General features: G+C 44.7%; 1 protein-coding gene across 1 annotated transcript in view; it reads left to right on the plus strand.

The window, feature by feature from the left end:
* The window catches only part of PLXNA4 (plexin A4), a 627,987-nt gene that overhangs the window by 526,439 nt on the left and 88,490 nt on the right, over positions 1-13,058 (plus strand). The window contains exons 11-14 of the mRNA XM_074269561.1: positions 213-309; positions 1,195-1,385; positions 6,149-6,300; positions 7,664-7,781. Of these exons, the coding sequence (XP_074125662.1) occupies positions 213-309; positions 1,195-1,385; positions 6,149-6,300; positions 7,664-7,781 (558 nt within the window). The remainder of the gene's footprint in view (positions 1-212; positions 310-1,194; positions 1,386-6,148; positions 6,301-7,663; positions 7,782-13,058) is intronic.

The raw sequence follows: 13,058 nt of genomic DNA on the forward strand, positions 1-13,058 counted from the left end.
TTCTGAGAAAACCCACAACAGGGTCACACAGACTCAGACGTGTCTGAACACAGTTGAGCACGCCGAACTTTGGTAGTACCGTGTAAGAAGGAGACACGAACCCATTCCTGTCTCCATCCTGATGGAAGCCCCAGAGGCTTCAGGCTGAGCCCCCCGATTGTCCCAGAAATCCCCAATGAAATCTTTTCTTTCCTTTCTCCTTTTGGTTGCAGTATTCCTATGAGGGAATGGAGATCAACAGCCTACCTGTGGAGCTGACCGTTGTGTGGAATGGGGACTTCAACATCGACAATCCAGCCCAGAACAAAGGTATGAGCTCAGGATCAGCCACGTGCTTGGGGACCTGGGGGGGGGGGGAGGAAACAAAAATGGAGCAGAGTCCCTTAGTCCTGCACCGGTGCCCCGCCCCCGCCTTTGTCTCCCACTCCCCCTTCATCCTTCTCTGTGTCTCTCCTCCCTTTCTTCATCCTCCACTTCCTCGAAGCCCCAAGCAGCCGACAGATGATGTAAAGAGTGGAAAATGGATTTGTGGGCAAGAAACCGTGATGGGATTCTTCTCTCTTCTCTCATTTAAACAGGAAGGAACTTCCAAGTTACTCTAGTCATTTTCTCTGATTTTCCAAAGGTGTCGCAGAGGAATTCAAGGCCATGACGTTAACTAATTAAAGCCCAGGCTTCCGTGTTCTCTCCCTGGCCAGTGTTCTCCCTTCCTGACAGCCCCAGTGATTGGTCCTGACTGCCCCCTGAAAAAGCTAATATCCCTCCTTAAACGGCCCCTGGGGCAGAGCGCCCGGCCTGGGGTCAGGAAGGTCAAGCCCAGCCTCCAGACTCACTAGTGGTATGGTCCTGGGTAGGACATTTAACCGAGTTCCTCATTTTAAAATGAGCTGGAGAAGGAAATGGCCGCCGTTTCAGGATCCCTGCCAAGGAAACCCCCATGGGCCATCGGGCATGACTGAACCAATTGAACAGCACGTGGCCCTTGCCCTCTGTGTCCATGAGCCCCTCACAGACCCTTTTGACGTTTTCCTTGTATCCAGGTGTAACATTACGGAGGGGGACAGCACCGTACTCTGGGGGCGTTCACATACCCGTACCCCGTGTGTATGTGAGTGCAGGGACGGCTCCTCAGGGCCTGGACCCCCGCCAGGCCGCCCGCCCTGTCTCAGGCCCTCTCTTGTGTTCTGCCCACAGTTCATCTCTACAAATGCGGGGCCATGCGGGAAAGCTGCGGCCTGTGCCTCAAGGCGGACCCGGACTTTGAGTGTGGCTGGTGCCAAGGGCTGGGGCAATGCACCCTCCGCCAACACTGTCCCACCCAGGAAAACAAATGGCTGGAGCTGTCAAGTACTAATGGCAAGTGTACCAACCCCCGCATCAACGAGGTGAGCCGAGGGATCCTCTTGGGTTCAGAGTGGACCTCTGAGAAACAGCCAAAGCAGGGTGCATTCTCAGGGTTCTAGTGAGCCTTGGGTGAGCTCCGCAATCTGAAAAGTCTTTTTCTCTGCTATGATGAATAACAATAATAACAATTAAAAGTAACAAGAGCATGTTAAACAAATAGCATTAAACATAATACATAAAAACAAATAGCATTAAAATAACAATAATAACCAGCATCTTACTATTTGCAAAGCACTTAACAAATATTTCATTTTGTGCCAAAAGATGGATGCTATTATCGTCCCCATTTTGTAGCTGGAGAGAAGTGAAACTGGGGTCTCCTGCTTAAAAGCCAAAAGCTCCTGACTCCTGATCATGGGATCATATGATGACTGTCAATTTTGGGAGTCATTTAGTCCTGCCTCCCCATTTTATAGATAAGACCACTGAGGTCCAGAATAGCCCAAAGTTATCCAAACTTTAACTGAAAATCCCATTGATGTGCCATGCCCTTAAGGGAAAAGTCAAGAACCCTTACTGAGCACCTACTGTGTTGATTCTTTTAATCAATCAATTAATCAGTAACACATGAAGCTCCTACTATGCGCTAGACACTATACTAAGTACAGTGATGACATTTTATGACGTGCTCTGGATATACCTTATAAACACTTCAGTAGACATTATTTGATTAGCTCCAGCAGTCCTGCAAAGTTTTATTTTTATGTGGAGATAATAATGTTTGTACTATCTGCCCCATGAATATTGCAAAGATTAAATGAGATAACAGGTGTGAAGCATTTTGCAAACTGTAAAGTGCCTGGTGAATGAATGCTGACTGTGCTTATCATTGGCAGATGCTGCAGGGCGTAATAAAGGGCAAAAGAGACAGGTCCCAGATCCGGGCAGTCTAGGATGGAGTCCTCTCCTTGATACCTACTTTTACAAGATCCTGGAAAAGTTGCTTAACTTCTCAGTGGCCCAGAACCCCAAGGCAGGGAAGTGTGAGCCTTAATGGAGAGGGAGTTTTCTCCTTAAGCAGTCCCATACATCAAAGAAATTAAATATCTGAGCAATCCGCATGTCCATACACACATGCATAGGGACATGGAACGGGAACAATCTTTAGTGATATGGTGAAATCTCCAATAAGGAAATTTCCTCTAGCTGCCTGAGCCTGGGAAAATCATTTCATCTTGTTTGCCTCAGTTTCCCCATCTGTAAAATGAGCTGGAGAAGGAAATAGCAAGCCATGACTGAACAATGCATATGTTTGTATGCGTATATACTTGTGTACACATAGAAGTATACATATATTGTGCATACACATACACGTGTATACATGTGTGTGTCCATATACATAAACCCATATAGATTCCTGTGGCCTTCCGAAGGTGGTAAGGGAGAAGAGTGAGGATTATAGAAGTTGTTTATTTCTGAGTATAATTCTCTGAAACACAGAAGATGCTTAATACATTAGAAAGACATCCAAAGGGTAAGCAGAAAGAAAAACAGAGTTGGAAGAGCAGCTGGAATGCTGTCCCTGGCTTTCCAGACTAGTGTGACATTGAGCAAACCACTTAACCTTTCTGGGTCTCAGTTCCCTCATCTATTAAAATGATCTGGCAATATTTCTGTTACCTACTACATGGACATTTTGGGAAGAAACTGATTTGCAAACTCCAGGTACTGTCCATCTAATCTGATTGTAATTATTAGTTAATAATGATGTTAAGTTGGAATTATTTTTATTAAAGCTTTTTAATTTTTAAAAAATAAGCATGAACATTGCAAAACCTTGTGTTTCCAATCCCCCCTGCTTTCTCCCACCTTTTCCCCTAGATAACAAGTAATTCAGGTTCTAAAGTGTGTGTCTGTGTGTGTGTGTGTGATAGACCCCTTGGGGAGCCTAGAGAAGTCCTCAGAATCATGTTTTTAAATATGAATAAAATAAAATGATTACAAAGGAAGCCAAGGATGCCAAAAGGCTATTATCAATATATTTCACAAATAGGTTCATAGATCCAGGTTAAAAATTAGTATAATTACACTATTAAGTGGAAATAATTAAGACATTATTTCAATAGGAGTGTGACATAGAGAACTAAAACTGGGTTCAAATCCTGACTCACACTTTGTGACTCTAGGTAAGTCATTTGATGTCTCAAAACCCCAGACAATTCTCTCAGATTCTATCTTGTATGGTAGGTGCCAATCTGTATTCATTGAGCGAGTTCCTCATGAGAAGTCCTCTAGAACTAAAGAAATTCAGAGGTCCAGTTAAAAAACAATAAAGTGAAAGTGCTCAATGAGCCCTCTCTGGCTCTGGGCTTAGAGAAAGGAGATCCAAACTCATCTCTGGGGTTACTTACTTGTGCCATCTTAGACAAGGCACTCGATGCTCATGGCCTTCAGTTCCTTGGTTGGGCTAAAGGGTCTCTGAGTTTCCTTTCAGCTCTCCAGTTAGGATTCTGTGTGTTTCTCTAATTAAATGCAGAAAAAGTGGTAGAATCTTGACTTTTCTACCTGAGTAACAAGTCCTGCTGACGGCCCTAATAAAGCAGAGCCTCCCTCTGCCAGCGCCACACCCTATTCCTTGACTGAAGGTCCTGACGTGTTCTGGACGAGGCTCTGTTTTTCTTGGCCCTTTGCCTTGGACATGCTGTGGACACTGAGAGTTTTAGCCTTTTCCCTTCTCTCTTTGTCTTCCATCCTTTCTTAAACCTTTTCTTTCAGTTAAGATTGAAGAGAAAATGAGAGGATGTCAGGCTTCATAAGGTCAGCAGCCAGGACTTGCACAGGGATTCTTTGATTCTCTCCCCTTCTGTTCCGGACACCGGGAGCTCTCTTTCTGGGGCTCTCTCCCAAGGACCAGAGGCTCAGAATCCATCCTCCTCTCTAAAAAGTTTGGGGAATCCCTGTTCCCATAACTCCTGGTCCACATTTTATTCCGCCCAAGACCCTGCTCTACACCCGAGTCTCTCTCCCTCAGTCAGCCAGACCAATTAACCCCACCCTTTCAGAGCTTCTGGAAGACTGGCCACCCCTCCACTTCAGTGGTAAGGCTGTTCCCAGAACCATTAACAGGAAAGAAATCTCCTTGGGCCAAGTGAACATCATTGCCAAGAGCACGGCTGCCATGAGTGGGGGGAGCGTCTTCCTTCCTGGCCCAGGTCCAAAGAAATCGCTGGGAGGAGATAGCAAATTAAACAAACCTCCCCAGAACCCAAGGCTATTTACCGGCTCCTGTACTGGCACTGGCACTCAAGGGAATGCAAAAGAGGATGGTCCGAGAGATAAAAACGCCTCTTTTTTCAGTATGACAAGCTAGGGGCTAGAATACCATGTCAGCATTGGCAGCCCTGGCCCCCGACATGCTGCAGGGACTGGCTGAGGGGATTATGCAAAGAGCCTAAGCTTCTCCCCAACCTTCCCCTCCCCGAGGAGCAATAACGCTCCCTTTCCTCCAACCTGGCCCAAACACTGGCTGGTTCTCTCTTGGCAGTATGGACCCGTCTCTTTTCTTCTTTGTACCCTACTTAAGAGATGGAATCACATCGCTGACCCAGCGGGGGTACAAGGAGGAGGAGGAAGGGATTGGGTATGGGGGTTCCCTCTCCCTGTGCAGGTCACCAACTTCTCTGCAATTTGCAATTATAGAGCATTGCCCAGAGCACTGACTTAAATCTGGGGTCAAATAGTCAGTTTGTGACCAAGGCAGGACTTCAACCCAGTCTTTCTCGTTCTCCATTCACCATGTCGTATTACTTATAATCAATACAGAAAGGATAAAAATGACGAGGCGGGTCTCGGGTTCTTCTCTCTGCTCTGGCACCAATTCACTCCCGAACCTTGATCAGGAGCCAGTATCAGGGATGCTGGCAGTGGAATCCTGATATTTGCCACCATCTTGGCCCATAAAATGACACAGAATCCTGGCACTGAATGTGTTGTTACCCTTAAGAGTGTGAAGACTTAACTGTATTTATTTGCATTCTGATCCTACCTTGAGCTCAGTCTTCTGAACTTTGGTTCCTAAAATTTTCAATTTGGGATCTTAATGCACATGGCGTCCCTTGGGATGGTAAGCCCAGTCACTGTGACCAATGCACAGGGGTAAACTCCCACTTAAATCTATTTGCAGATTTGAATCAAGCCCAACTGTGAAGTTGGATGGATTCGAATGAAATGCTTTTATAGTCCTGGGAATGGGCTCAGAGAGCTCTGGACCTCTCCTCATGATTCTGCTGCAACAGCCCGGGAGGTATTGGGGTGGTAACCTTCCCTCCTTCTTTCTCTCATGATTTCCAGTGCTTATGGGTCCTACCAGGAGCTTTGAATATTGGCTCATTAAAACGACAAGGCTCTAAAGTGCTTTGCCAAAAGTGACTGTTAATTGGTAGTTACAGTACCCAGGCTACCCTCTTGGGAAAGCATTGCTTTCCCTTTCTCCAGTCAGTTAGGCAGTATTGTTTCCATCTAGAGTTGCCAACCAGCCAGTACTTGATTGATTGAGCAAGCATGTTATCATAGCAGTCAGTTGCTGGTAGGGATCAATGACCAAAATAATATTGGGGACGTACCATCTGAAACATGTGCCAAATGGGATGGGAATCGGTCGGGGTGGGGGGCGTGTAGTAGGTACTTTATAAATGTTTATTAATTGATGGTTGACGTAGCAATGGTGAATCATGGGAGTTTGTAACAAAATGTTATTTTATGACTTTTTATTTTGTTTTGCTTTTCTTTTCCTCCCTCCCTCTAGATCAGCCCATCCACAGGTCCCCGGGAAGGAGGCACCAAGGTGACGATCCGAGGCGAGAACCTGGGCCTAGAATTCCGAGATATTGCCTCCCATGTCAAGGTGGCAGGGGTGGAATGCAGCCCGCTGGTGGACGGGTACATCCCCGCGGAGCAGTAAGTGGCGCCCATCCAGTGCAGAGAAAAGGAGGGGAAGGGGAGGGGAAGTCATGCTGTACTAGTTAGTTTGAGCCAGAAAATAGGCTGGAGGAGTGAGCTAGAAAAGTAACTGCAATAATTAATTAAGGACAAAGCAGAGGGATAAGAAGAGAAGAATAGGATGTTGGGGGCCAGGACAGAGCAAAAGATAGTGGGTCCTGATTAAAGGTGGAGAGTGAAACAAAATGGAAGCCATCCTCAAAGTATGAGCACGGAGTGTCCAGCCCATCCCCAGCACTCAGTGCAACATCTTCCTTCACTCACCCTAGCCTGGAGGACCCAGCACTCATAATTTGAATATGAAAATGATGCCCCCAAGCCAAATGTTGTCTTTCTAGTGCTTTGAGTGAGTTCTTTGCAAAATCTACTGACCTGAGCTAGTAAGCAGTAGCTCAGACCACTGTACTCCCATGAGTGTGATGGATTCTGCAGAGGTTAGTCCTTTGCCTTTGATATCCTTGAAATAAATCCCTGAAAATTTCCTTCCCAATAGTGTTCCAAGGGAAACTACTGTTTTCTACTTTCGCTTACAGGCCCTTTGCTGTAAATAGTCATGGAAAGAGCATTGCAGAAGTCTTGGGCCCAAGTCACACCTCAGGGCTTGCCATTTGGGCAAGTCAGATTGTTCCCCTGGTTTTCAGCATCCCCCTCTGTGAGGTGAGAGAGCAGACTCCACGAGAGCCTCTGCCCCAAGGTCTCTTCCTATGATTCCTAAACAATCCGGTGGCTCACTTGGCTGCTGAGTAATTCTCAATAGCTTCTGCACCATCACCACGGCCAAGGATTCCTCCAGTTCTTCCTTTGTCTGCCTACAGCATCCTTACCGGCTGGGAAGAGTTAGGTTTTGCATCTTGAGACCACAGTCCTTGCCCTATCACCTTCCCAACTGCACACACACATAACCCTTCGTTCCTAGGACCAGAAACTTAGGCCTTCAAGCAGCCTGAAAAGCGATGTATAATACAACCACCTCCTTCTGAGGATAATAATAACAATCATAGCTAACATTTAGATATCACTTACTATGTACCAGATACTGTGCTTAAGTGCTTTATAATTTGTATTTGATCCTAATAACCCTCCTGGGAAGGATGTACCATTGTTATCCCCATTGTATAGATGGAGAAACTGGGGCTCAAGGTCACATGTTCAATCAACAGCAGAATCTGGATTTGAATCCAGGGCCTCTGCCTCCAAATCCAAGAATGAAAAGAAAAGAGGAACCAATGGATGTTCTGTTCCCCCTGAGGCAGAGCAGGGCATCTATGGGGAGAGTAGTTAGCCCTCCCATCCAACTGGGGTCTCCTTTCTCTTCCTTCAGGATTGTGTGTGAGATGGGGGAAGCCAAGCCCAGCCAGCACGCTGGATTTGTGGAAATCTGCGTGGCCGAGTGCAAGCCCGAGTTCATGGCCCGCTCTTCCAAGCTCTACTATTTCATGGTGAGTCGCAATAGTCAGAGCAGCTGCTCATGCCCAGGACGGGATGCGCTCTGTGATGCTGGAGATGCAGCCAGAGCCTCCCCCCAGATCCAAGAGGCTCTCACAGGAGCCTGTCCTTCCCAATTAAGGGTTGCAGAGAGGCAGGATGACACAGGGAGAAAACACTGATTTAACTCTACTTTTCTGTTACAAAAGAGCAGTATTGTTGGGGAGGATGGTGATAGGGAGGCAAAAAAAAAAGAAAGAAAAAAGAAAGGGCATTGATGAAACATTTAAAAGGACACAGAAAAGAGCAGAAGGAAGTTCAGAAACAGAGCTGTGTTGACTCTATTGTGTCAGTGTGGGATATATATTTAAAAAAAAATCCAAGGTGTGCACAATAGAGATTCATGGTGTTTTTTCTATAATCCTCTCTTTCTTTTCTTTTTATATGGCAGAATTTTGTGGGTTGAATTCATAGTATAAATAAAGAGAATTTTAAAAATTGAAAAATTAAAAAAAAATTGGAAAACACTGCCCTTGGATCTGGGAGGCTTGGGTACGAAATCTCAGCTCTGGTTCTTACTGTCTATGTGACCTTGGCAAAAATCATTTGACCTCTCTGAGTCCCAGTTGGATAATCCCTAAGGTCCCTGATCTTGTTATCGCATGATTCTATGAAGTTAGGCAGTGTAAGTGTTAATTATCATTCCTATTTCACAGATGAGGAAACTGAGACTCAGAATTTTAATGACATGCTCTAAGTCATTAAGTGTCAGAGTCAGGACTTAAACCTAAGATCTGACTCCAAAATCAGTCTTCTTTTTACAACACCATGTTGTCTCAGGTGAGGAAACCTCCATTAATTTAATTAATTAATTTGTGAGATTTGCCCATGTTGACATATCAGGTACATTTTGCATCCCATCATGTCACATTCTCCCTTCACCTTTCCCATTCTGCTCATACCCCTGCGCTGCCCCTGCCTCCCCACGCTCCCATTTTCTCCTTCATCCATCTCATCTTCCCCACATCTTTTTGCTCTTTCCTTTTCCCTGTCCCCCACTTTCACCCTCTCAGCAGGAAGCTCCCTGCTCAGGTTCTGCTACTCAGGAGAGCCTCCCAGCCTCCCTGTGAAACGGGGGCCAGGGTGTTTTGCCTTCCAGGGGTCTTTCTTTGCCATTCAGCCTTGTGATTATAGGGATGTAAGCACATTTCCTGCGGTGTCCCCTGCTCACAAGAAAGGCATATTAAAAATAAATATATTTTATCAGCTAGTTAACTTCCCAGGTTAATGACAGCTGTGATGACATAATTTCTTCATGATTTTCTGCTGATGCTGAAAGCTGAAAATAAGTATGATGGATTTTGCAGTGGGCATCAAATGTAGCTCTCACTCTGGCTTCCTCCTTCCTTCATTCATCTTCTTTGTCTTTTCTCTCTTCCTTCTCTGTTCATTGCTCCCAACCAAAATAGACATCAATCAGATTTCAAAATAAATTATAGGTGACTACCAAGGAATGACCTCCAGGTACAGACAAACAGAGTGGTCTGTTTTTGTGTGTATGGTTAGGACTCAGATCTCAGTTTTCCCAAGAGGATTTGAGATAACTTACAATTTTAATATAATATAGATTTTTTAAAAGCACAGAAATAATTTCTTCCTTGCTGAAAGAGTCCAAAGGGGAAAGGCTAGATTAGCTCACCACTAATGTCCGTTCCACTTCTAAATCTATGATAGTATGAATTAGAGTCAAAAAGCATGGGACTGAAACTCAGCTCGAACACTTGAGGTCGTTCATATAAACTCTGTATTTTTATATGCCCGTGTTTTTCTGATAAATTGAAAGCTCCCAGAGGGCAGGGCCTACTTCATGGTTGTCCTTGTCTCCCTGTGATGGTTTTCTTTTCCTCCAATTTATCCATCCCCCAATCTGTCCTACACTGTGTCACTGCCTACCCAAAAGTGCTCCCTAGGCTCAATTTCCAATTCTTCAGCCTGGCATTTATGGTCTCCCCTAATCTGACACTGCTCATCCTTTGTTCTTCTTCACTTTATACCAAACTCTTCATGACCCCATTTGGAATCTTCTTGGCAACAATACTGAGTGGTTTGCCATTATTTTCTCCAGCTCATTTGACAGATGAGGAAACTGAGTCAAACAGGGTTAAGTAACTTGCCCAGGATCACATGTTTAGTGAGTGTACGAGGCCATATTTGAACCCAGGAAGATGAGTCTCCTTGACTCCAAGCCTGGTGCTCTCTTCACTATGGCACCTCCTCACTGCTTCTATTCATCCTATCCACCCTCATTTCCCCCTCTATTTGGCCATGGGCAATAGCTACTGCATGCAAGGCCATGCAAGTCCTCTACGTATCTCCCCATGTTGCATCACTCAGAAAACCCATCATTCTCCCTTCAGACTATTCTAACCCAGGTCATCTTTCAAGGATCTCTTCTTCACCTATTCTCTGATCACACCGATCTCTTTTCTGAACTCATAGATTATGTGTTGTCTGTGACCCTGTCCTAGCACTTAGCACAGACTTCCTTTCCCTTACATTGTTATTTAGCATTTTTATGTAGAATCATAGAATTTTAAAGCAGAAAAAACATTATCTGTCATCTTTAGAAAGGCAGAGAGGTTCAGTAGACAGGACCTGGGTTCAAACCCAAACCTTCTACTTTGTACTTGGGTAATTTTGGACAAAATACTTAACACCTCTGGGCCTCAGTTTATTCCTATGTCCAATAAAGGCATCCGTTCTAGTTCAGATATATAACTGTGTGGTCTCATTCAAGCCCCCTCTTTTTACATTGATGTCTAGAGAGATGAAGAACTTATTCCATGTTACATAGGTAGCAAGAAGAAGAGCTGAGAATTTAATCCAGGTCTTCTAATTCTATATCTTCCCACTAACTTGGAGTCCAGTTGGCCACTTGGATCCTGGGCCATCACCAGTTGTCTTGACTTTTGTCTTGCTACTGGATTTTGATGCTTCTGGAGGACAGACTGAGACGGATGACTTTTCAGAGCTCTGTCCCACTCCTGTCCAAGATATCACCCTTGTAATGTGATCGGTCCTCTTTGAGAATGAAGGATAAACAACAACAATAATGATCATTCTCTTCCCATTCTGACATCTTCATCCATTATCCCCTTGGTAACTGTGGATAGAGGATCCTAAGTGACCTGAGGGCTCTTTTGGGGAGTGAGGGGCAGCCCCATCTCTGAGGAAGAGATCCATATTGAGCACATAATTACCCAAAGAGGATTCCACTCCTTTCTTCTGGCTTCAAATGCATCTTTAAATAATAGAGCATGTCTGTGTAGGAAAGCTTTACAGAAGGTTGGAAGAGGTACAGGATAAGGGCACAGCATAACATTATAAGAGAACTAATTCTGAAATGTGGGACTTGGGTTCAAATCTCATCTCTTCTGCTGAGTACCCATGTGTTGTGGACAAATTACTTTAGCTTAGAATTCAGTTTCCATCTATGAAAAAGAAAAGACTGAATGAGATGGCCTTGGGGATGCTTTCCAGTTCTAGATCAATGACTGTTCTCATTATCCCAAGTTGCATTTGAGAGTTGTACTGCTTGGCCCGTACACACACAGACCCCTAGAGGGACAAGGGTGAGGTCAGTAGATTCTTACCATTTCAGAATGGAAGAGGGAGTTTGAATTCCCCTGCCCCTCCTTCCAGCCTCACAGAGTTATACATTTCTTCTTTTTTCCCTCCTCAGTCCACCTTAGCCATATATCACTTTATCCAGGAACCAAAGATTAAACTCTGAGGCAGAATTTGGAGCTGCTGGGTTGGTACATTTCTGCAGTCACTCCATAGAATGGGAGATAAGGAGGGGCGTTACAGAACCCCTCAATAACTGTTCAGGAGCCCAGATTTGTCTGGCTCATGGTCTTGGTTCCACCCTCTAAATGCAGCTCCGTATGGTTGGAAAAGAAGGGTTCACACGGCCAGCCCTTTCCAAGAGCAGTCTCTCTGGAGCTAGTCATCATTGTTTCTTCCTTGTCTCTCTTACTCCAGCCACTGAGCAGAGTGAAGAGAGAGTAAATAATCCCAAATCTGATTTTCCATACAAACCCACAGTGAAATATTTATGAAGCATTGCTTGAATAATTAATACTTTTCTTGCAACTTTCAAATGTTTCTCCATCACATCCTCCCCCCTCTGAATAACTCCTTCAATCCAGGCTCTGATTATACCACAATTCTGAAAGGTAAAGGCAGCCTAGATTATTTACTTCCCTAAACCCTTATGTACAGGCAACACTAGTTTAAAGCTTCTTCTGATGTTGAAATTCCCTTTAGCCAAATGGGACATTTTAAAATTTTTATTAAAGCTTTTTATTTACAAAACATATGCATGGGTAATTTTTCAACACTGACCCTTGCAGAACCTTCTGTTCCAAATTTTCCCCTTCTTCCCTCCACCCCTTAGATGGCAGGGAGTCCAATACATGTTAAATATGTTAAAATATATGTTAAATCAATGGGGCTTTTTTAAAAAAGGAGGTTGCTTTGAAGCACCTCAGATACTGGCAGCATGTCCCCCACCCCAAATGCTTCTAATAATAGTTTGCTGTCCTCTCTCTCCCTGGAACAGGTCACTAAGGAATAAGGTCAGCCCCCTTTTGCCTTTATAAAGGGAATCCAAGGAAAGATGTAGAGATCAGAAGAAAAGAATCATCAAATGTTAGATCTGTAAGAGATCTTGGGATTTCAGAGGCCCTCTAGCCCAATTCCTTCACTTTATAGATGAAGAAACGGAGGGCAGAGAAATTAAATACCTCATGCAAAGCCAAGTGACCGGGATGCAAATAGAAAAGGCAAGAAGCTCACACTCTAATTTGAGGGGACAGAGCAGGGGTCCTTAGGTACAATCAGATGGCCACACTGGAGCTTTGCAAGGGATATAGAGGGGGCATAGAAAAAGAGCACCAGGACTTAACCCTGTCTGCCTCAGTTTCCTCATCTGTAAAATGAACTGGACAAGGACAGTCCAATCACTCCAGGATCTCTGCCAAAATGGAGCCATGGAGAGTGGGAAGTGACTGAAATGCATGGACAACAATAAAAGATAAAGGCAGGTCAGAAAGTAAGGTTCAGAGCACCTTAGGGAGTAGGGGAGGATAGATGGCAAACATTTCTTTGGAAAGATTGGAATTATAGACTCCCATCTCATCCAAGCCCCAGGAGCAGTCAGGCAGGTGGCCTGGGTTAAAGGGGAAGACTTGAGACCCAGGTCTGAGAAGACCCCAGGGAAGGGGCAA

This window comes from Sminthopsis crassicaudata, chromosome 5, assembly GCF_048593235.1.
Source record: "Sminthopsis crassicaudata isolate SCR6 chromosome 5, ASM4859323v1, whole genome shotgun sequence".
In the NCBI taxonomy this organism is placed as follows: Eukaryota; Metazoa; Chordata; class Mammalia; order Dasyuromorphia; family Dasyuridae; genus Sminthopsis; species Sminthopsis crassicaudata.